The 25,583-nt window shown below is 39.7% G+C and overlaps 1 protein-coding gene across 1 annotated transcript; it reads right to left on the reverse strand.

Moving 5' to 3' along the window:
- Positions 1-6,928: 6,928 nt before the first annotated feature.
- stx7l (syntaxin 7-like) lies at positions 6,929-23,947 on the reverse strand. The gene is made up of 10 exons (XM_034700127.1): positions 23,848-23,947; positions 20,288-20,381; positions 20,097-20,166; positions 19,668-19,758; positions 19,437-19,574; positions 11,899-11,945; positions 11,727-11,817; positions 11,556-11,628; positions 10,203-10,285; positions 6,929-9,331 (listed from the first exon to the last, which is right to left on the reverse strand). Exons 2-10 carry the CDS (start codon positions 20,370-20,372, stop codon positions 9,236-9,238), a joined length of 774 nt encoding a protein of 257 aa, XP_034556018.1. The 5' UTR covers positions 20,373-20,381; positions 23,848-23,947; the 3' UTR covers positions 6,929-9,235.
- Positions 23,948-25,583: the final 1,636 nt, after the last annotated feature.

Genomic DNA, 25,583 nt, shown 5'->3' on the forward strand with positions numbered 1-25,583 from the left:
TTCTGAATATTTCTTTTCACAGAGAGTACACCTCAGAGATGACATTTTAACAGCACACACTGCATTCCTCCTGCTGGACCAGAACTGGACTCCAAAATAAAGTTTACATTCCTGGGCTGCTGAGAGGAATGTGGCCCACTGGGGCTTTGGACCAGACCTTCAGGTTTCAGGTCAGGGATCTCTGATGGAGACTGGGATGCTCAGTTACAGGTAAGTCTAGAATATGTCAACCATGAAGGTTACATACACTGGCGATTACGGTTAAACTTTGAGTAGGGTTTCTAGGGATGTGAATTGATACTTATGTCATTATCAATTCTGAATTATCAATCAAATTCTTTATCAATTCCTGTTGTTAAACAGTGACTGTGTTAACAGGCGACTTTCAGCCAAATGTGACGTCAGTTGTAGCAGTTATAAAAGCAGTTGAAATACAGAAAGAATCCCCCCAAATGCATCTTAGTGTAATGTTATGTGTCAAAACACTCATCAGATACACAGAGTGCAAACACATGGCACTCCTGAGAGTTAGTTCTGTGCTGCATCAACAAATGTTTCAGCATGGAGCTTGTGTTTCCACCCTTGCTTGAACTCACAGCCACAGACATTGCGTGCTGCTCTGTTAGCGTAACTCTGCTTGGATCTCATGATGTCATTGTTTTGTAAGGCATGCAGAACTATGTGGGAGGCATTAATAAGCTAAGCATAAAGGCAAATGATGGTAATGGCTCAAACCGGTTGGAACGGGTTCTCATCTGGAATTGGTTCTTGATTCCTAACCCCACATGATGCTGACTAAAGCTTTAAACAAGTTTCTGATTCAAAAAAATGCATCCATACAGAACATACAGTGCAATTGCCACTCTGGACGTTTTAGTAACCCTGGTACATTTTCAATAATTGTTACCCATAGGAAGGTGTCCTGTAGTTTCAACATGGCCTGCCTTACAGTTTTTTTTTTTTTACCATTGCTTAAACACGATTTTGGAAACAGGGCCCATTTTGTCAAAACACTACACACAGTTCTCACAACTAAACACACAAGTAGCAGAACACCTCAGATCCTTTGCAAATGAAACACTCTTGTAAAAACTAAACACTAATTTATAAAAAAAAAAATTTACCATATGAAACACACACGTTTCATATGACTGAATTCTGTTTGAACCAGTTACACACTGCTGCTGCTAACCTAAAACACTTTTAGCAATTCTACTTCTTGGTGATAAGAGTACTGAAAGTGAAGTACACAGAGAAAGTGCAGATATACAATTAATTCACCAAACACCACACAAGACCAATACTGTATTATACTGCAATACTATATTTCCAAATCAGTCAGCATGGAGAATCACAACAAAACATGTCCCAGTTTTCATACTCAACAGTAGTGTGCATAACACTGTACCTTAAGCTCAGCAAATATCAGACAAACATAAAATACTGGATCCAGTCGCAGGTGAACTCACCTGCTGCATTTTTATAATGCTAAAACCTGATTGGTGTGTCTACAATTAAGCAATCATGTGTTTGCACCTGATGGCTGTGTTTAACCAATTGACTCATACGTGTGGTAATGAGACAGGGCTTCAAAGGAAGTGACATCACGATATACCTCTGTGTCTAATGCATACAAGTGTGTTTAGTGTTTGCAAATCAGTGTGTATTGTTTCGCGTGTGAGGCTGACATTTTGCTTATAGTGGTGCAGATCTGAGCTGATTTTTTGCTCCCTGAGTGCAAGGTTTTGATAATTCTGTAAGACTTTAGATTTTAGTGTTTATTCAGTCATAAAAAACAGTAATAAAGTGAATAAAATGAGTGCGATTGCTGCCACAGTTACTGCACAGTAGATGGGAAGGACAGGAAAAGGAGGTGGACATGAGTGTTGGATTCAGTTAAGGAGAGCACACAGCCACTACTGATAAAATAATGTACTACTCTACTGTTATTAGTACTCCATCTGATGATAATTAAAATTAACTGAACTGCGCCTCCAGGCATAAAGGGGTTCACTATCTCAGTCAAGGACACTTCTGCATGAGTGCTACTGCTGGGCTTGAAACTGAGCAGCCACTCTGAAGGACAGTCTGGACTTTGATCTAAGCTAATTAGCATAGATTGGACCAGATACATCTCACTAGAAATAGATCAAAGCTATAACAAGCACACTTTGATAAATGTCTAATGGAGCTTAGTAGAGCTTGGTTTTATTCTGTCAAATAAAGATAACTTATCATGTGTGTGGGTTAAATTTTAAAAAGTGAACAATGACTTTCTTCTGTGAGTCTGTTCTATCACTGTATCTTAAGTCATGTCAATACAAGCTCACAGCATCACATTTGGTTCACATCACTTTGAGGGCTGTGGTAAACGGTTCAGTGCTGCCTCCTGCTGGTAGCAATTATAACTTATTACACATAAGACAACCCTTACTGAGACAACCCCCTTTCAAGAAGAAGGACATTACCAAACATGGTACCAGAAGATAAGGAGAGCCAATGGTTCCCAAGTTATTGACAGCATGCAGAGTCAGTATTGGATGAGAGAAATTAAGAGATTGGTCCCAACCTTTCTCTTATGAGCAGACAAATCCATCAAAGACTGTAGTGAACCGAAGAGATGGGATTAAACTAGAAGCTAGAAGAGTTGATGCCCCATTTCAAAAAACAACTGCAGACAAAAGTTCAAAATTAAAAAGATTTTGGAGAATCACATATGAATCTACTTGAATCATATTTGTGTTGTTGTTCAGCATTTCTTTTAAATGAGATACAAAAAAAGTGAAATGTAGAATTATACCAACCCAAATCAAACAGCAAATTCTTATTTGCAAGAATTTTACGCCGAGTAAATGTTTTTGGTCAACTCCTCTGGCGTACTGTTGGTTGTGAATTACAAAAAAATTTAACCACCAGAACAACTTGAACAGAACAATTTCTGCCAATGCAAAGGAAAATGGTCTTTTGAGTCATTATAAGATAAGATAAGATAGTCCTTTAATCGTCCCACATATGGGTGTCACAGCAGCAAAGTAGACAGTGCAATATATATATATATATATCTTATTGGTTATAGAGTCTGACCACTGCAGGAAGAAAAGACCTGCAGTACCTCTCCGTGAGACACCGCGGGTGAAGAAGTCTGTCACTGAACGAGCTACTTAGTGTTGTTAAGGTCTCCTGGAGGGGGTGTGACATGTTGTTCATCAGAGAAGATAGCTTTGCTATCATCCTCCTGTCAGCCACCACCTCCATAGGGTCCAGTGGGCAGCCCAGGACAGAGCTGACCTTCTTCACCAGTCTGTTCAGCTTCTTCCTGTCATAGCAGAGATGTTGCTTTCCCAGCAGACCACTCCAAAGAAGATGGCTGAGACATTTTCTAAAAGGATCACTTATTATCGTAACTTCACTGCTTAATATTGTTGCAGAATCATGGAACTCTATCAAAATAATGAGTAGGCTATCTCAAATATGTAGTAGACTTTATAGTATAACTAGTACACTACCATGAAACATTCTGAATTTCATTTGTTATCTGATGAAAAACAAAATTAATGATATTTCACCTGACCAGGGGATCGAACGAGGAACCTTCTGTGAGGTGGCAGTGCTAACCCCTGCACCACCATGTAGTCCGTTGTTGTTTATTTGGGAAATTAGTAAGGATGGGGAAAATCTGATTTAGTTATTGCTCCTTAACTACACACAGTGTCTCAAAAGACATGTCAGGTCCTCTGAGACATTGCATGTCAAGCCCAAACTCTCTAAGAAGACAAGGAACAACTCCCCAGGACAGGAAGAAACGTTGGAAGAGGCAATTCAAAGAGAGATCCTCTCTTCAAGGATGGCTGGGAGAGCAATAAGAGGTGTCTGATAGGTGATGGGGCATGGGGGAGGTGGGGGCAGGAAGAGATGGGACTAGGGGATGAGGATGAGAGGGATGGAAACTTTTCCTCCAGTTTACCTGAACAACCGGACAAATCTTTTCCAAAGAGATGGCTTTTTGTTCTTTTTCTCCATTGTCTTCTTCATCTTCTCCTCCAATTCGGCAAGCTTGTTCAGTTCTAGCTCCAGAGCTTTGTTCTTCTCATGTGCTTTTTGTTGGAGAGTGCTGAGGGACTGGATGAGGTTGGACTTCTCCTCCTCCCACTGCAGCCTCTAACTCTCCAGCTCTTTGTTTGTGTTGGACAGTGCAGCCTCCACCTTGTTCTCCTCTCTCTGCAGCTCCAGACACAACTCCAGTTGAAGACAGCTCAGTTTTTGGTCCCACAGATCTTCCTCCAACTTCTGGATCTTTCAGAGAGCCTCAGATTCAGTAGCTCTTCTCTCCAGGAGTTGAAGCTCTATGTCCTGGATCTGTATTTCCTTGTCCAGCTTGACCTGCTTGATTTGCTCATTTTCTTTTTTGAGCTCATCTTGGAGCTGCTTCACCTCAGCTTCCAATGCATCATTATGCTTCATGAGCTTTGTGTTGTTCTCCATCCTCCTGTTTTGGAGTTGATTAAACTCAAGCTCAGAAACAAAAATCATTCCTGGCTTGGTCTGAAGCTTGTTCTCGTTACAGGCCTTTGCTGGAGTTTCCCGTGTGAGCAGAGCAGCCAGAGACTCATTGTCTGTCTTTGGCTGGTTGGTTTTCTCCATCTTTAGCTCCTTGGTCTGCCCCAACTTGACGTCAAAAGTGGGTTTGTAGTTCCCAAGTTCAATATTCATCAATGCTGGGATTTTATTCCTGGCATGATGAGGAGCAGCCTTTCACACAACCAGCCTGCACCTGTTTGGCTGGTGCATGCTGATGGTCTTTCTCTTGTGGTTGAGTCCTAACCTCTCTCCTCACAACAGGTTCAACTGACATACTTTCTGCTCCACTCTCAGGCTGTGCAGCACCTGAGGGTGTTATCACTTGCTGTGGTACAACCTCAGGTGCAGAAGCATCCTTTGGAGCAGAAGTCTGCTGTACAGCCTCCGGTTGTGTTTGGTGGAGGCTATATTTGGGTGGAGTCAGAAGCTGCTCAATGTTTGTATGACCTCCCTCCTGAACAGCTTGTTCAGAAACAGGATCTTGTAGCGAGATCACTCTCTCATTTTTCAAACGGTTGTTTATTTTATTTTTGTGTCCATTAAATAAGTTTTTTTTTCTCTTATATGTGAAACGTGGACTTTTATGACTTGCTTTTTTTTATTTTTTTATTCACCAGTTATTGTATATGCATGTAGTCGATACAGACACACTAACAGTACAAACATTACAAAACATGGAAGGACATATTTATACACTTGTGAAGAGAGAGAAGACAGAAGAGAAGAGAGGGGGAAAAAAGAACCCCAAAAAAGCCCCAACAAAAAAAAACGGAGAACAAATAAGAAAAAATAAATAATATTAGCAATCAATAAGAGTAGTAACATGGCAATATAGTATAATAAGAGTAATCAATAAGTCGAATACCTCTAAGACCAAAGGGGATGAAGAAAAAGGAATAATAATAACTCAATTGAAAAGAAGAAGAGGAAAAATAGAGATTGAGTGAGGGAGAAGCACAAAAAAGAGTAAATACATAGAGGGTGGAGTCTGTTTGGGTGCATTTCAGGAAATTCTTACAGAATGGGTTTGGTGTTGAATAGTTTGTTTTTTTATCTGGACTTGGTTTGATTTGTAGCATTAGATCAATGGCAACATGACAGATTTGAGAACTATTGAGTATGTCTTATTGAATTCTTCGAGTTGATTGTTTTGCTAAGCTATGAATTGCTTTATGCATAAGAAGCTGTCCCTTTTGTCTGGACCTGAGTTGGCTCAGCTGCAGTTTGGAAAAGGTTAATTCTTTATCTGAGATTATAGACACATTTCATTTTCAGGGAAAGAGGAAATGCTGCTGTCCTTAAATGTGCTTAAATGGGAACATTGTCTTGCATTAAAAGCAGTAACATAATTAGCGCTGTCTTAAATGCAAGATCAAAAATCAGTTGATCACAAAAAAAATCTAGTGCCGATACACTATATTGACCATCCAAGTACAGCCAGTACATTATTTATTCTTGCCTGTATTTGCACAGAGGAAAACTGGGTTATAAACCTTATTTGAACCTTTATTTTTCAAAGGGATAGTCAAACCAGCACCCATGCTTTAACCAGGTTCACCCCACATAAACATGTACTGCCTGCTGACACTGGTTGAAGCAGAAACTGAAGTTCAGTGATGGAATATCTTTTCACAGATTTCTTTCCTCAATATGTTCCTCTCCATCCCCACTTTCCTCACGCCTGCTTTTTGTTCAACTGCAAGAAGTGTTCACCTGTAACGTTTACAATGCAGCTAAATCTGAGCATACTGTGGATTTCTCTTATTTTCAAATGTTTAAAAAAAGCCATCACACTCTGATCTGACCTCCAGTGTTACATCAGATTGTCACAGTCAAAATGCCACAGTAGTATGATGTTGTTGACAGAAGAGGTTAGTGACACAGTTGTTTTTGGATTAAGTTGCTCTTAAATAAGAGCAAAATGTGGGGCGATGGTGGCCTAGCGGTCTAAGCGCCCCACATACAAAGGCTACAGTCCTCGTTGCAGGGGTCACCAGTACGATTCTGGGCCGTGACCATTTCCTGCATGTCTTCCCCCGCTCTCCACTCCCCACATTTCCTATCTTTCTTCAGCTGTCCTATCGAATAAAGGCAAAAAGCCCCAAAAATATAACAAAAAAATAAATAATAATAAGAGCAAAATGTGAAGTTGAGTGTTCTGTCCACTGACTCCTACACAAGCTGCTGATACTTGAACCAATAATCTGTTTCTACATGAAATAGGTTGGAACCAAGGAAGCAGTATGTGTGATATTTTGATAAAAATAAGCCCATAAAATACATTTTTACCCCAAAATAATATTTACAGACTACTTACCTCTGTGGACAAAAACAATTTGAAAGTTGTGAATTCAAAATTAAGATAAGAATTACAATTTATTTGACACATCCAACAGCATTTTAAAACATTTTTTGCCTTCAGAAATAAAATCACTCTTCTAATTTTAGGTTCAGTACAATCAGGTTAGTTATCACATGCATAATGTCGGCAGCTAAATTGCAGTATTCAAAAATAAATGTGATGATCACTTACATTTTAGTCAAAGAGCTAAAGCAAACGATCATTAGTGTCTGCATTGACTCACTGTACTTTGGACAACTTTGAATTTGGTAAAATATTCACAAGAATCAGAACACTTCAATAGACATTTAGAACCCTACAATTTAGGGGACTTCCTGAGAGGTATACATTCAAAAATCATGGGATATTATTCTGATCTTGGAGCGAGGAACACAGCCAACAGCTGATGCACCTTGCAATGCACATGAAATAACACGATAAGGGTCAGAGCAGTGTATTCGCTATGTGTTGCTTGTGAAATGGAGTTCAATAAAAAGGAGTGCTTCATGTTTGATCACTTGTCTGTGATTATTCATCAAGGTGACCTTTGGATGCTGTAGCAACTCTGAATTAAGATTCAAAAATGTCCCACTTACACTTGTTGTTCATAACTCGGATAACTTAAAAAAAACTTGGACATCTTTTTGTTTAGTCGGGAATCCGTTGTAATCGCAGCATACGCTCTTTAATAATGAACACAATCAAGTCTGTGGGGTTTGGGTGGGTGGGTCTCCTTTCTTTTCTCTCAGTTAATGTAAATTTTAAAGAGATTTGCTGCCACAGCTGTGTGATTTGTGACTGTATTGAAAAGATGAAAAGCAAACATTTATATTTTTTGCGTTACCCTTTTTCCTTGAGACCCTTTTTTTAGATAGATTGACATCCCCCCGTCAGTCAAAACTGTTCACTTTTAGAAGAAGTTTGCTTTTAATTGATTGTTAGTAATGTCAGTGTGCACTTCACTAAACAGAACATACTGAAACAAAGGAATCATTTAACTTTCCATAACCTTAATTTTCTGCTTTTGACACTAAAATCTGGTACGCCCTGGACTGTGCTGACCTCAGGTGTCTTTGCTGTTGAAAGTTGAATGTGTGTTTTGATTGGCGAAATAGGAAAAAGAAAATGTTGTCTTTACATTGCCTGTCCCGGAGGGTAGTTTGGCTACATTTTTGTAAGATGCATTGTCTATCTTTATATACAGGTAATGATCTTTCCAGTAAAAATGGCTCGGAGAAGAAAGCACAAAAGGTGATTTGACTTCCACGCTGAACTAGCTGACATGGCTATGGTACCTTTAACATGTAATCTAACCAGAAAATGAAACAAAATTATCAAAAGAAAACATAAAATAGATATCAGACTATAACTTGTCCTTCATCTGCACTATCTACAAATTGCTCTTAATGTGTGCAATCATCAACAAAGAGTCAGGTGATTTAATGTCCTTTCCAAGCGATTCGTTCAGCCCCAAAGAAACACACCATCTCCTTACAGTAATGACAAATTCTTGTGTTTAGCTCAAATGATTGGTTCAAGGTGGAGTGTTTCATCCTTACTGCAAGTTTTAAAATATATATGTACAGTAACTCTTGATTCATACAAAACTGATTTTACAAGTTAGAAAATAAGGTCTTAACAATTTAGAATATCATAAAAAAGTTCAATATATTCCATCACTTTTCTAAGACAATGTAATATATTCTACACTCATTACACATAAACTAAAACATTTTGAAGCATTTCCTATTTAATTTTAATAATTATTATGGCCTACAGCTGAAAAAAATACAATAAAAAAACTCAAAAGATTCTGAGTATCTCTCCGTCTAGCACATATAAACCATAATCAGGAAGAAGACTGCTGACCTCACAGTTGTCAAGAAGGTAATCATTGACTTTTTTCCAGAGGCTTTCCATAAAATGAACTATAAAAAGCTGCTGCTTTAAAGAGAAGGATCTGAGGGCTGCTTCATTACACCTGGAAGTTTGTGTGAACTGTCTCTCAATCTGATCTGACTGTCAAAAGTCAACAGCAATCAAAAGGCAGCATTGATACAATTTGTGTATTGCATTGTCTTTTGTCTATAACTAAAATAATTGAAATATAGCTGATTAAATTGATGGAAATATCAGCGCTTGTTATGATTTTTACAGTGCGGGAGTGTGCAGTCCTGTCAGTGAGGATCTCTGCTATCTACAATCTCTATAACTAGGGAGGATGAGGTGAAGAGAAGATGATGCCTCACCCTTTGTTCTCATGCTGATGAATTAACAGGAGAAGAGGTGGAGGACAAGAGGAGGCAGAAGAAGCCCTCAATTTTTGAGAGCCTGCCAGGTGATAATTCCAATAATAATCGCAGCTACAGCCAACACTATCATGAGGATGCATATCTTCTTCCTGGAGCTCCGCTGGAAGAAGAGAAACAAAGCAGAAGGTGGTTTTTCTTTGTGATAAATAAGTATGACGTGTGATTTGATAGTGTTACTCAGGACAGCTGATCATTTGAAGTGACTCACAGCCACTGAATGAATCAGCTCACCTTGTGACTCAGCTTTTTTTTTTATTTCTCTCTTTACGCCTCCTTCTCTCTGCCTGAATTACCAGAGCGAGCTGACTAAGAACCTTTGTGAAACAAGGGGGTCCTTGTAAAGGAGGTGGAGCACTCATTTACACACACTCTGACACTTTGTTGGCCCAGCAGCTCACTTCTCTCTAACATTTAAATTCCTCCTCTCTCATCAATCCAGCGGTTCCCAAACTTTTACTGCAGGGCAGACGACAATATGCTGTTTCCTGACATGGCTGTTTCAGAGTTAAGTTTTTAACTACAGTCGTAGATCGTATTCATCTTGGATTGGATTGAAACACACTTTCAAGCAGGTAGACTCGTTGTAACAGAGATGCAAATCCCTGCAGTGTGAGGAGGAGCTGCTGCTCTTTGATTAGTGTTGCTCTGCTCTGTAAATACCTAATGGAGAGAGGAGGGAGGGGGTCCAATCCGTGTTGTTGTTGTTCCGAAATTACTCCACTATGATACTATTTTTTCCTGCCATTGTGCCTGCATCGGTGTTATTTAGAAAAACCAAAGCATGCTTTAATCCAGTGGTAACAGTAAAACATCCATTATCCAGAACTTGACATCGCCCCCCTGGAGTCATAACTCCAGGCCCCCTCTGGAGGGTGTACCCCACAGTTTGGGAATCACTGCTTTGTCCCTTTTTTTTGTATCTGTCATTCCTCACTTCTGTCACTTATTCTGTCTGTCCTGTTGAGTTTTACCTGATACTCCGCAGCACGAGCCAGTTGCTGTGTGGCGCTCTGGACATGTACGTCTGCAGTCTCCACGTTGGCTTCTATACTGTCTGTACAGGGAGACACAAATTTACATTCAGCAAGATGAAAGACAGCAGAGGATATTTTCCCTCCTAGACGTTTTCAAGAGCGACACTTGAGCACTGGCTGACATGAGTACCTCTCTGATACCTGTTTGACAGTTGACACTAATGAAATCTAAGGCTGTGAGCTGCTATACTAAATTTAAATTAATATAATATAATTAAAATGACCAATAGACCTTGCACAGTGCACTGAAGGAATCCTAACCTGGAAAAAGGGGAGCTGGCTTTTTAAAAGTCCTGTGATGCCTGAAGAAGAGCATCAAAAGCACTAATTCATAAACATATCAAACCAGACCCAGTTCTTGCAATGTTTGGGGTTGGGACAGATGCTACGGAGCTCTCTTTATCAAACAACCAAAAGAATGTGATATGCTTTGTGACGCTGTTAGCAAGAAGAATAATTCTGCTGAACTGGAAACAAAAAAAACCTCCAATTTATCTAGCTCTAATGAATGATGTAATGAAGCATTTGCAATTAGAGAAAAAAATATTCACCCTGAGAGGAAAAATAAATATGTTTTACTCAATATGGCAGCCGTTTATAGACCACTATAACAAAAATCACCCCATGAAAAAATAATAACTTAGCAAAATCTAGGACACTTGACATCCTCCAAGTTGTATTTTTGTATTGTTGTAGTATTATTACTATTTAAATCAAATTTTTATGTTATTGTTTTTGTATTTTATTTTATTTTACTTGTGTTTTGTATAGCCTTTTGTTTTGATTCATACATTTTTTTTTGTATGTTAGTTTGAGGCATGGATAATAATGTCTCAGACTTGCAATTTGTATGTGGAAAAAGAAAAAAACCCATACAGAGATTTAAAAAAAAAAAAAAAAAAAAGCACTAATTCAAGAACAATGAGCATTAGTTTAAATAACACTTAAACTATTGTTACATTTTGGAGCACTGCCCCCTTTATTCAAATCTTTAACAGAATCTGCTAATAACAGTCATTGTATGTAGCCTGCTGTTTCAGAATAATAAGCAAGTTGATCATTTTAGGGGGTAAATCAAATTTGGAATAAAATCCTTGCATTGATTCTTCATTTCTAGGCTTTTTTGTTGGCATTTCCTACACTGTAAATGGTAACAAAGCAAGTGTATTAGATAGTACGTGCGGCATGAATTACAGAAATATATTGTGCCATTCAGGAACATAAATGTTTGAGGTGTTAGATTACTGCAGAAACAGACTAGTTATCCACTAACAGGTGACAATAACTCACCGATCATGTCCCCCTGCTCGTGCACCATCATCCCCAGGTCTTTGAAGATGTCATTGATATCTGTGATATCAGACTGATTCATACAAAATAAAGACAGCACTGACTTAGTGGTGAGTTACAAAAACAATGAGTCACTGACAAACTGTACATTTTGGTGATCATGTACTTTACCTCCAACTGCCTGATGGACGACTCTCTCTCCTGGATCAGCCTTAGGTCTTCTTCGGTGATGGCCTCCGCCTGTGCCTGCACCTGAGAGTCACTGCAGGAGGAAATAATGAGGATAAGCCACAGTCATGACAATTACAGGAATTGTTATTATGATCGTAAATAGAAAAACTACCTGTGGAAAATAGAAACATTTCCAAAGCTGTCATCGGGCTGTCCTCCCTGTTAAAGAAATAAAGAGGTTTAAATAAACACATCGTGCTTGTGTTCGCAAATACTCACCAGAGGACAATCTTTACAGCCAGTATAGATATATAGTAGTTTAAAATGTAACGAGCCCATAATCGTACAACTCATTAAATACTGTATACAATATAAAATACAAAATGATTGCAGCAGAGAACAGAAAGATAAATACATGAGTTCAAAGAACAAATAAAACCTGTAACCTTAATTCCCAAGCCAAGATTTTTGGAACCAATCACAGCAGAAACAAACAGTTCCTGCTTATCAGTGAACAAATAATTATTTTTTGTGCCGTGAGATAAGTGTTGAGGGGATGGAGTTGCCAAGAAAGCGGGCTCTCTCCAGGATAACTGTGTCTGAAACAGTCAGCACAGTTATATGAGAGCTACAGTGTGTGCAACCTTAAATTTACATGAATACCCCACTTCATTAGAGGCACCGACAACAAAAACAAAGCCTCATTAGAGCCTTCCCATGCATACATTTTTAATCAGTAAGAAAATGAGAAGCTGTTTAAAGAACCTCAACATCACACATAAAAACAAAAACACAGTGAAACTTATGTAGCACTTTCTGTTTGCGCTAAAAATTTGCAGCCTCTGTGTGTTATGTTATTGATTCACACTGAAATAGAGGTACCTCCCAAATTTGATTCAGACAACATCAGCTCAGTGAACTTTGAAAAATATAAGTAAGAGTATAAATGGGCCACAGAGTCTGTGCACTCATGCTGTTTTGCTTTACATGATGTCCTCTCAGTTTGAGTCAGGCAAAAGGTTAAACTAGTGCATCATTACAGAGTTGTGTATGTTACAATATTTGTCGAGGAGATGGCCCCCCTTATCTTTTCACGAACTTGAACCCAACTATCCCCTCTCTCTGCTGGGGGCCTCACATCCAACTAATCAGCGTTGCAGAACTCAAGTCCAGGACTCGGATTATTCAGGACTTGTGACTCGACTTAGACTCGAGCAGGAGCACTCTGACTTATTTATTTATACAGACTATTAAAAAAAAAACTGAAAAAATAATTAAATAATAAATATAAGGCCCTAATCATTTATTCAGGTCCAAGTGCTTTTAAGCAAGTGCTGGCATGTGTGTTCACCTGAATGGGTGTTTATGTGCTGTCTTGTTCAGCAACAGTTCTTACCAAGATGCTTAAAGAGGTGACACTAATCATGTGTTTGCTCTCATAGATTGGAAGAGCAGTGCAACATGTTGGATATGTATAAGAGGCATTGAGGAGAAGGCAAAAAAAATATCAAACTCTAATAGACATCCATCCAGTATGCTCTCAGAAAAAATAGTGATATGCTAAAGTTACTTGGACGGTTGATGACATTACGGTTAGCAAGCTAATGGTGATATTAGCAACCAAAGTGACTCAACCACTGGGTCCGTGATATATGGTTAGATAAAACTCTGATTATTAACGGGTTGGTTGCAGGTATTTCTGAGTTCATTTACAGGGTTCCCACTCTTTTCCAGAGATCATTTTCCAGGACATTTTCAGTGATGATCAAGCTGGTATGACCGTCTAAATTTAGTTCCTAATTTAGTTCCTAATTTAGTTCCTAAATAGTCTAATATGTTCCTCTCAGTGGAAGTCTACATTGAAAGACATGTAGTCTATGGCTATCAATGAAATCATCTCTTACATACTTAAAAATTATGGCAAATTGGTAATGGAATAATGCAACCACAGCTGTACAGCACTTCACTTTATTAGTGCAACCAAGTAACAATGATGGGCAACATCTCAGCTTTCTCTTTTCTCAAAAAATATAAAATGAGCTAAGAAAAAAACAAATGCACCAGCAAAGGAATCAGGAAGCTGCCTTACTGAAATAATTAAATAATAATAATGATCAGATGATCAGTGCATTAATGAACTAAATAGAACTGAATGACAAAAATAGCCGCAAATGTTTCTCAACTCAACTCAGACTCAAAATATACCTGCTTAATCCTGATATTCATCCTGCTAAGTGGTCGATATAAAACAAAGCAAATGTCACATTTTTTTATTTGAGTTACCGTAAACTCTGAAAAAATCGCACCGGTGTAAAGACTCTGTATTTCAAGATCTCTCAGAGGTTTAAAAAAATGTAAACTGTCTTCCTGCATGGCGATGTCTATTATGATCAGCAATGTCTACAACGTGGAGTTTCTGTGCAGCTGTGTCGCTCTTTTTGTTCCATTTTTTTTCACTATCAGGATTTGGACTCCTACTAGCTAGAGCAGGGGTTCTCAAACTTTTTGGAGCCAGGGACCCCTTACAGGTGAGAAAACTGTCCAAGGTCCCCTCATAATTGTAACACGGATTAAGCACGTGTCATGATCAAAAGCTGCAGCTCTGAGAGCCGATGCTTTGCTTGAGTTTGGTTCTGGTTTTGTTTGCTTGAGTTTGGTTCTGGTTTGGTTCGATTCTGGTTCGGTTCTGTTCGGTTCAAGTTCGGGTTCGGTTCTGGTACAGTTCTGGTTCGGTTCTGATTCGGGTCTGGTTCGGTTCTGGTTCGGTTCTGGTTCGGTTCTGGTTCGGTTCTGGTTCGGTTCTGGTTCGATTCTGGTTGGGTTTGCTTGAGTTTGGTTCTGGTTATGTTTGTTTGAGTTTGGTTCTGTTTGCATGAGTTTGGTTCTGGCTCTTTTTGCTTAAGTTTAGTTCTAGTTCTAACCCTAATCCTAACCCTAACCCTATAGGTGATGAAGGGGAGGCTGTGTATCCTGGCTACATCTGTACCTTCAGAGAGCCTTCTTGAAGACCGGACAAATACTCACTGAGAGGAGAAATCGGATCAGCCCATCCAAGCTGAGGCATCTGTTTTTTGTTTGATCCAGTTTGGTTCTGTTTGCTTGAGTTTGGTTCTGGTTTGGTTCGATTCTGGTTAGGTTCTGGTTCGGTTCTGTTCGGTTCTGGTTTGGTTCTGGTTCGGTTCTGGTTCGGTTCCGTTCGGTTCTGGTTCGGTTCTGGTTCGGTTCTGTTCGGTTCTGGTTCCGTTCTGGTTCGGTTCTGGTTCGGTCTGGTTCGGTTCTAGTTCGGTTCTGGTTCGGGTCTGGTACGGGTCTGGTACGGTTCTGGTTCGGTACGGTTCTGGTTCGGTACGGTTCTGGTTCGGTACGGTTCTGGTATGGTTCTGGTTCAGTTCTGGTTAAGTTCTGGTACAGTTCTGGTTCGGTTCTGGTTCGGTTCTGGTTCGGTTCTGGTTCGGTTCTGGTTTGGTTTGCTTGAGTTTGGTTCTGGTTCTGTTTGTTTGAGTTTGGTTCTGGTTCTGTTTGCATGAGTTTGGTTCTGGTTCCTAACCCTTACCCTAATCCTAACCGTAACCCTAACCCTAATCCTAACCCTAATCCTAACCCCAACCCTAATCCTAACCCTAATCATAACCCTAATCCTAACCCTAACCCTAATCCTAACCCTAACCCTTATCCTCATCCTAATCACAACCCTAACCCTAATCACAACCCTAAGCCTAACCCTAATCCTAACCCTAACTCTAATCCTAACCCTACCCCTAATCCTAACCCTAACCCCAAACCTAATCCTAACCCTTACCCTAATCCTAACCCTAACCCCAACCCTAACCCTTATCCTAGCCCTAACCCTAATCACAACCCTAACCCTAATCAAAACCCTAATCCTAACCCTAACCCCAAACCTAATCCTAACCCTAACCCTAACCCTAACCCCAACCCTAACCCTAATCCTAACCCTAACCCTAACCCTAATCCTAACCCTAACCCTAACCCTAACCCTAATCCTAACCCAAACCCTAACCCTAATCCTAACCCTAACCCTAACCCTAACCCTAACCCTACCCCTAACCCTAATCCTAACCCCAACCCTAATCCTAACCCTAACCCTGATCCTAACCCTAACCCCAACCCTAACCCTAACCCTAATTATAACCCTAACCCGAATCCTAACCCTAACCCTAATCCTAACCCTAATCCTAACCCCAACCCTAACCCTAATCCTAACCCTAACCCTAATCCTAACCCTAATCCTAACCCTAACCATAGTCCTAACCCTAACCCTAATCCTCATCCTAATCACAACCCCAACCCTAATCCTTACCCTAACCCTGATCCTAACCCTAACCCCAACCCTAACCCTAACCCTAATCCTAACCCTAATCCTAACCCTAATCCTAACCCCAACCCTAATCCTAACCCTAATCCTAACCCTAACCCTAACCCTAATCCTAACCCTAATCCTAACCCTAACCCTAAGCCTAACCCTAATCCTAACCCTAACCCTAATCCTAACCCTAACCCTAATCCTAACCCTAATCCTAACCCTAATCACAACCCTAACCCTAATCCTAACCCTTATCCTCATCCTAATCACAACCCCAACCCTAATCCTAACCCTAACCCTGATCCTAACCCTAACCCCAACCCTAATCCTAACCCTAACCCCAACCCTAACCCTAACCCTAATCCTAACCCTAATCCTAACCCTAACCCTAATCCTAACCCTAATCCTAACCCTAATCCTAACCCTAATCCTAATCCTAACCCCAACCCTATCCCTAATCCTAACCCCAACCCTAATCCTAACCCTAATCCTAACCCTAACCCTAACCCTAATCCTAACCCCAAACCTAATCCTAACCCTAATCCTAACCCTAATCCTAAACCTAACCCTAATCCTAACCCTAATCCTCATCCTTATCACAACCCCAACCCTAATCCTAACCCTAACCCTGATCCTAACTCTAACCCCAACCCTAATCCTAACCCTAATCCTAACCCTAATCCTAACCCTAATCCTAACCCCAACCCTAACCCTAACCCTAATCCTAACCCTAATTATAACCCTAACCCGAATCCTAACCCTAACCCTAATCCTAACCCTAATCCTAACCCTAACCCTAATCCTAACCCTAACCTTAATCCTAACCCTAATCCTAACCCTAATCACAACCCTAACCCTAATCCTAACCCTAACCTTAATCCTAACCCTAATCCTAACCCTAATCACAACCCTAACCCTAACCCTACAGGTGATGAAGGGGAGGCTGTGTATCCTGGCTACATCTGTACCTTCAGAGAGTCTTCTTGAAGACCGGACAAATACTCACTGAGAGGAGAAATCGGATCAACCCATCCAAGCTGAGGCATCTGATTTTTGTTTGATCCAGTTTGGTTCTGTTTGCATGAGTTTGGTTCTGGTTTGGTTCGGTTCTGGTTCAGTTCTGTTCGGTTCTGTTCGGTTCTGGTTCGGTTCTGGTTCGGTTCTGGTTCGGTTCTGGTTCAGTTCTGTTCGGTTCTGGTTTGGTTCTGTTCGGTTCTGGTTCGGTTCTGGTTCGGTCTGGTTCGGTTCTGGTTCGGTTTTGGTTCGGTTCTGGTTCGGTTCTAGTTCGGTTCTGGTTTGGTTCTGGTACGGTTCTGGTTCGGTACGGTTCTGGTTCAGTTCTGGTTCGGTTCTGGTTCAGTTCTGGTTCGGTTCTGGTACGGTTCTGGTTCGGTTCTGATTCGGGTCTGGTTCGGTTCTGGTTCGGTTCTGGTTCGGTTCTGGTTCGGTTCTGGTTCGGTTTGCTTGAGTTTGGTTCTGATTCTGTTTGTTTGAGTTTGGTTGTGGTTCTGTTTGCATGAGTTTGGTTCTGGCTCTAACCCTAATCCTAACCCTAACCCTAACCCTAATCCTAATCCTAATCCTAAACCTAACCCTAACCCTAATCCCAATCCTAACCCTAACCCTAATCCTAATCCTAACCCTAATCCTAACCCTAACCCTAATCCTAACCCTAACCCTAACCCTAATCCCAATCCTAACCCTAACCCTAATCCTAACCCTAACCCTAATCCTAACCCTGACCCTAATCCTAACCCTAACCCTAATCACAACCCTAACCCTAACCCTAATCCTAACCCTAATCCTAACCCTAACCCTAACCCTAATCCTACCCCTAACCCTAACCCCAAACCTAATCCTAACCCTAACCCCAACCCTAACCCTAACCCTAATCCTAACCCTAACCCTAATCCTAACCCTAATCCTAACCCTAACCCTAATCCTAACCCTAATCATAACCCTAACCCTAATCCTAACCCTAATCCTAACCATAACCCTAATCCTAACCCTAACCCTAATCCTAACCCCAACCCTAACCCTAACCCTAATCATAACCCTAACCCCAACCCTAATCCTAACCCTAATCCTAACCCTAACCCCAACCCTAACCCTAACCCTAACCCTAATCATAACCCTAACCCTAATCCTAACCCCAACCCTAATCCTAACCCTAATCCTAACCCAAACCCTAATCCTAACCCTAACCCTAACCCTAACCCTAATCCTACCCCTTACCCGAACCCTAATCCTAACCCTAACCCCAACCCTAACCCTAATCATAACCCTAACCCTAACCCTAACCCTAATCCTAACCCTAATCACAACCCTAACCCGAACCCTAATCCTAACCCCAACCCTAACCCTAATCATAACCCTAACCCTAACCCTAATCCTAACCCTAATCATAACCCCAACCCTAACCCTAATCCTAATGTGAAAATAGTTGCACAGTGTCGCTGTCTTTTCCAGCACAGCGTGCACTCAACTTTCAATGAATGGGGATGTGTTTTGTTAATCGGATCAGGGCGCACGCAGCCATGTTGGAATAATTTTCCAGAACTATATGGGATTTTCCAGGACATTTTACTTTGTCTCCCATTTTCCAGGTGTTTTCCAGGTTTTCCAGGTTTCCCAGGATGTGTGGGAACCCTTATTTGGCACTTAAACATTGTGTATCTTCCTGTTTAGAGAGCCACTGTGCATTATTAACACACAGCACTGCAACATCCTTGATCATTAAGATCTCTAGACATGCTGACATGATCAGTCAGAATCTAATGTAAAGAAATTAAAGTGTTTCCTACACATCCAAAAGGTCCAACACAGTCAGTGGATGTTCATTCAGTGAGTAGTTTCGAGTGAAAAAGTGGTCCACTTTAAAGGCCAGACTGTAGTCTAGTAAATGTCTCTCCTACTCCCTCTGTATGATATTCTAATTATCCACAGAACAAACTAAGGTATTCAAATGTTATTGATATCCTCCTGGTGTTCATGAGAGTTCACTTGGGACTCTAGGGACGACGCAGCGACCCTGACCGTCTGGGTAAAAAATGTCTTCACTAAATCTTTCTTTGAATTTCTTTTAGTCAGAAATTATTTTGAGAATTCAAAGTGATACCAGCTCATCCTTGGGTAGAAATGGACATTTGTGCTGAATTTGAAGCTATGCCTGCCAGTTTCTTTTTCTGAGAAATCACATTCACAAGTCTGCAACAGACGGACAGACGGACAGACAGACAGACAGACCAAAAGCACAACACTTTAGGTAATGACTTTAGCTGTTGCTGAGGTATACTTACCTATATATATGGATTATTTGTCCTTACTAACGTACAATGTAATACGTAGTCTAAAAAACTGACCTCATGTAATCCACAATTACTCACCGACACCCTGGAGCTGGCTCTCACTCTGGCCACAAACTCTCTCTCTTTGTCAGCTGCCTGCCGCTGGATCTTCTGGAAGCTGTTCAAGGCGGCGGAGAAGTCGTTCAGTAGACGCTCTTTCTGTATCTTCCTCTGCCGCTAAAACACACACACACGACAGAAAAAAAAGGAACCAAAAATTGAAACACTGTGGAACCAAATTAGAGTAAAAACAGGTCCTGTGTTTAGTACCTGATCGGCCCCAACAGGAAGTGCGCTGAATGCCTTGATCAATCTGTCGGTCTCCTTCGCTAGCTGGTTGCCTTGCTGCTGTTTCTGTTGCCTGAGAATCATGAGCAGTATTTGTTTCATTCAGTGGAAGTAAAAACTCTAGTCAGACATTGAGAAGACAAAATGCTGAAAGGAGATGTGATGGACACAGATATCATGAAAGCCTGTTTTCAGGTGATAAGCGATAGATTTGTTCTGTTGACAATGCTGGCTCTGGGCTGTATTTGCTTTGAAATGTAAGAACAGAATCAACCAAACAAGACTTTGAATCATTGATTGTTTGACAGGCTCCTTACACACATAGTTTAAAGCCTTTTGTTACTTTTTTTTAACACTTGTCTTCATCTTGTTTTTGAATCTTGCAAACTCTAGCAAGTACCAACAACTCACAGAGTCTGTCGTAGCTGGCTGCTGTCCTGCTCGGTCCCTAGCAGAGACACTGCTCTCTGCAGTTCAGAGGCTGGAGAAGAAGGAAGAGATCAGAGATTATTACTATGAAGTCTCCACGTGTCTTCAGTCTTGAGTCACTGAAGTGGGCGTAATTTGGATGTTTGTGTGAGTACAGTGTGTGTGTTTATTACTCAGTAGTGTGATCTTCTGGATGTTTGAGCTGATGCTGTGAACCAAAGCGCCGGGCTCCTGAGGGGTCCCAGCCTGGTACGCCATGATGGAGAGCTGCGAGGGGAAACAACAACACAACATGTTGCTTTATTTAGAATGAGTCAGATAGAGATGGCACTACCATAAACACTGCAGGGTAAAGGTGACAAGCTCCATGCCACGCAATGCCTGAATAAACTTCCAGCACATCATTTACAAATGTGAAAGTTTGGGGATCTGGAGAAGGACATTTCGATTTCAAGGACAGTTCTTATTCATTCATCATTCTGTGGAAAACCCCTTGTCTTTAAAATCCAGTCTTCCAAAATAGTTTGGACACGGTGTATAATGTGGATTAAAAACAGAATTTGATTATCTGCAAATAATTTGAACCCTCTATTCAATTTTAAAAACATGTTTACCTTTGTGTTGCACAACCTCTTCTTAGAAAAACACTGTCAACATTGGGCAACAGAGGAGGACAGTTTCTGGAGTACTGAAAATATAAAGGTTGTCCCATTCTAGCCTGATATAACATTTCAGCTGTTGTCAGGCGAGCCTTGGTGCTATACAGAATGTGAGTTGGTATTGTTTTGCTGAAATATGCAGGGTCTTCCAGAAAAATACATTGTCTGGGTGGCAGTATATGTTGCTCCAAACTCTGTACTGTTCATTACTAACGTTGCCTTCCCAGATGTACAAGCTACCCAATCTATCAGCACTTATGCATCCTTATACCATCACGGATTATTGGCTTTCAAACTGTGCTTATAACAAGCCGGATGGTCCCTCTCCTATTTAAAGCAGAGGACGCTGCATCCATGATGTCCAAAAAGAAGGTCAAATCTTGACTTGTCAGACCACAGGACAGTTTTCCATTTTGCCTCAGTTCAATTTAAAAAGACTTGTGTTCTTAACAATCAGTTAATAGATAGTTGATTCATTGATGACATGATGGTACAGTTTTGACCTGCATTGGAAGATGTAACCATGAACTGTGTTTAAAGGCAATAGTTTTTGGTAGTGATTTTGAGCCCATGCAGTGATTTCCACTACAGAGTCATGTCTGTTCGACAGCTGTGGCAACTAAGGAACCAACACACACAGCCATCTAGTATTGTTTTTCAGCCTTGTCCCTTTCTTAGCTGGTTAGTTCTTATGCTCTTATACTCTCGGTGCACGCCTTAAGGTGTTAGTGTCTGAAGAGTAAAAATATAATACAGCTCTCTTCAGAGAAAGAAGGTTACTGTCCCTTCTTGAGGTTAATACTACATTAACTAATATAAAGAGTGTTCCTGGCTGACACATTTAGAAGAAGCAAGTTTTATTCTGCTTGCTACAGTCTTCTCTACTTCACATCAAAAAAGTATGCAGGATTTCCTTCATTTCTTGGCCTTATCACAAGACTGTTGTCCCCATAAAGACTCATTAACTCATAATAGTTTTAAGTCGTACGGTTTTGTTTCTACAATGCACACATTTGTGATCAACATGAAATGGTCAGAGCTTACAACCAAACATTTTCCCCTCACATGTTGGATAAACATCTTATTCAAAAAAGCTTGGAGTTAATCTGCAGATAAAACTGCCCAAAAGCAGCTTTGCAAAACAACAGAGAAGTCATTTGCTGGTATGATAATTATATAATAAGGCCTAGTTTAAAGTTTGTGCTTTTTTTTTTAACCCAAAGGTGTAAACTGAGTTTGAATTTGGGGCTCAACAAGTTTGATAAAGCACTGCAAAACCTGACTAAAGACATTGCTTCATTACCTTCAACAACATCTTAAAACTGTTGACTCCCTGCCTGAGGGGGTTAGCCATAATGCAACCCTCAACATAATATAAAGGCTAAGAGATACGCATACATTTGTATAATTAGAGGCACAGTTGACAGGGCATCTGCCATAGTTGGGCTTCAAAATGCCTTTCCAGAAACCTATGGGTGACGTTACTGAGCATGAGTCCATGTTTTATACAGTACATTTTTATTTTGGGAACCCAGCTTTGGTGTCCTGGGATTGCATAAAATAAGTCAATAATTCAAGAAGACTGTAATTAGCTTTTCATGGGAGAACTAGCATTGTAATTCTAAGTTCTGTATATTGTTTTTATTCACCTATGTTACTTCTGTGCACATTTCTTACTGTATCACTGGTTTTCTAAATATACTGTAAATGTACTTATTTAGCTTTGTCCATACTTTTCTTAGAACATGCTAATTTACTTTTGAATTACTTACAATTCTTTAATAATTACTATTTTATATGCTCTTTATTGTCTGCACTATCTTATCAGACTTTATTTATAAAGCGCTTTTCCTACAATGGCATTGTAACATAAAGTGCTGAACATAAAAACAGCACTTTATATGTGCAATATATGCAATAATGGTAATAAAAACAATAAAAATAAAATAAAGAAAGAAAGAAAAAAGAAGTTGCTGAACGAACTGAGGAAACCCTCTCATGATTTCTCAATAAGGAAACATTGGAGGTAAAATAAGATGTTAAAACTCAACACAGGAAATGAACACTAAAATATTAAACCATTAAAAGAACACAAGATTCTATACTTAAAATAAATAAATAAGTACATAAATAAATCAAGTAGAATAAAAGTGACTAATATTTGAACTAAATAATAAATAAATAAATAAAACTGTTGAGAATAAAAATAAAGCTAAGTTAAAAGCGAGACTGAAAAGGTAGGTCTTGAGTTTGCTTTTAAAAGTATATCTAATGTGCTGCTGTAACACTGTAAATGTCCCCATTGTGGGAGAAATAAAGGAATATCTTATCTTATCTCAAGATATAGCTTGAGACCTCCTGTAAAAAAGTTGGAGATCACTTGTTATTATGAGAAAACAAAGTCAATGAAATATTTGGATGCATGTCTACTAATGACTTCCATAAAGAACTGAGATTTAGCTCTCATTTAATACTGTTCATGAAGCATAGTGTGAAGCAGGATGGGTCAGACATGACTGTTGTTGTAGGTTAGTCATGCAGACTTCCTGCACTTCTTGCTCAAGAGGACTACAGGCACAACGAACATGCAAATAACCATCTGCTAAGGAACTTTCAAACAGAGACCATCCGGCACTACTGTTTGCTGTGTCATGAATAAGTCATTGATATCATATTATATCTTCAGTGGTGTCAGTGTTGTCTGTCTGTCTGTGAGCGAGTATTTGTCCCTTTAACAGACTTCAGAAACTGAACAGAACTATGCGGAAATCACGGTCCAATGGAGTTCTGCACAGACATGAACACTTTCTTGTGAGCCTTTATAAGGATTTAAGTTGTTTATTTACACTTTACTTCACCACTGACCCCAGTATAAGGCCAGTGGAAAAGTCATTAAGCCTAAATCAGAGTCGCATTACAGCTGGAAGATTTTCCTCTCCTGTTTCACGGAGAACAAATTATTATTTTGACCCTGAATATGAAACGGTATCACGACCTAGTGTTTATCGTGCTAATATGTCAGTGTAAATCCTTCCTAAATGTTGACAACAGTTGTGTAAAAGTTTAAACTTTACCTTCCTTGTGACTTGTAGCAGCGTTATACTTCCGGACTCTCGGCCACGCCCCCGTCACATGATGTGTGCGGCGGTGGGTGAGTTTCTGACAGGGGAAGAGTTGTGAGGAGCAACCGAATGACTTTAAAAACATCATAAACATTTAGATAATCCTTTATTGAGTCTTATATTAATTTGCTTCGCATGAATGGAAACTGAATTGAAATTAATTAATCTAATAATAGTGTTTGTGTTGTTTGCCTTCATCACAATAAAATACCACAATGGTAAATGTGTCTCTGTCCCATTTTTTTTGTGTTTATTTATTATTTTATTTATTATCTAAAAGGACCATGCATATTAATTAACATTTCTGTAAATATGCCAGAGTTAGCCAAAAGGCTAGTTTACATCTGTAGTCCCTTGCCAGATGTTAAAAAGGCTCCCCAAAAAGATCAAGATTAAACAAAGATAAAATTGAGTAAAATAAAATCAAAGTAAGAAGGTAGAGGAGAAACCAAAACACAAACAAACAAACAAACAAACAAACAAAACAAAGAAGATAAGAAAAGAAAAGTACAAATAGCACCATACGATTAAAAATGACTAAAAGCAACATAAGGACATAATATGACAGTTTTTGAGAAAGTGTCCATGGACATAAAGTGCATGGAGAAAGACAATCAGGAAGCAGCAATGAGGAAATGTTAAAGAAGACACATGCAGACACAACAGGACAACATTTAACAGTGCTGTACATATTGTGGCAGTGACTGCCAATCGTTAAACTAGCTGCATGCAATTCAAATGAGGCAACATAGAGACTGAGCGACAGGTGAGCACAACGAATAGACAACACAAGCAAGCAACAGTATGTTAAGAAAAAACACAGGATAAATTCACAGATGGCCGACACAAGGTGGCAGCAGTAGGGGGAGATGTGTTTTGTGCTGACAGATTTGGTTGCTTATGAGCCGCTGCTTCAAATGAAAACTAAATGACCGGTATGTGTTGAGCTCTCTGATAGAGGTTGGTAGGTTGTTCCATTCTCGTGATGCTCTGATGGGGAAGGCTGATTGACTAAAAGCACTTTTTCTAAGTGGAATAACACAGTCCCCTCTTGTGACTCCTCTCGTAGTGTGATGCGGATTAGTTTGGATGCTAACAAAATTGCTAAGTGGTGGGGGAGCCATGCCATGAGGGATTTTGTTGCAGGCCCCACGTTTATAATGAGCATTTATATATACATATATATGCTACCAGTCAAAAGTTTGGACACTACTTCTCATGCAATGTTTTTTATTTATTTTAATTATTTTCGACATCGCAGTTTAATACTGAAGACATCAAAACTATGAAATAATCTGGTTTTGACATAATCTTGATTACAACAGTAGTCAAATAGGGCTATCCATTGTGTACTAACCATACCTCTGAACAACACAACTGATGGTCTCAAACAAATTAAGAAGGCAAGTCATTCTACAAATGAACTCTTAACAAGGCTCATGTTAATTAGAAACCATTCCAGGAGACCACTTCATGAAGCAGACTGAGAGAATACCAAGAGTGTACAAAGCTGTAATGAAGGAAAAAGGGGGCTACTTTACAGAATCTAAAATACAAAACATATTCTGGTTTGTTTAACACTTTTTGTTAATTAAATAATTCCATATATGTTCTGTCATAGTTTTGATGTCTCTGGTATTAATCTACAGTGTTTCAAATGATTAAAATAAATACAAACCCTTGAATGA

This window comes from Notolabrus celidotus, chromosome 13, assembly GCF_009762535.1.
Source record: "Notolabrus celidotus isolate fNotCel1 chromosome 13, fNotCel1.pri, whole genome shotgun sequence".
Taxonomy (NCBI): domain Eukaryota; kingdom Metazoa; phylum Chordata; class Actinopteri; order Labriformes; family Labridae; genus Notolabrus; species Notolabrus celidotus.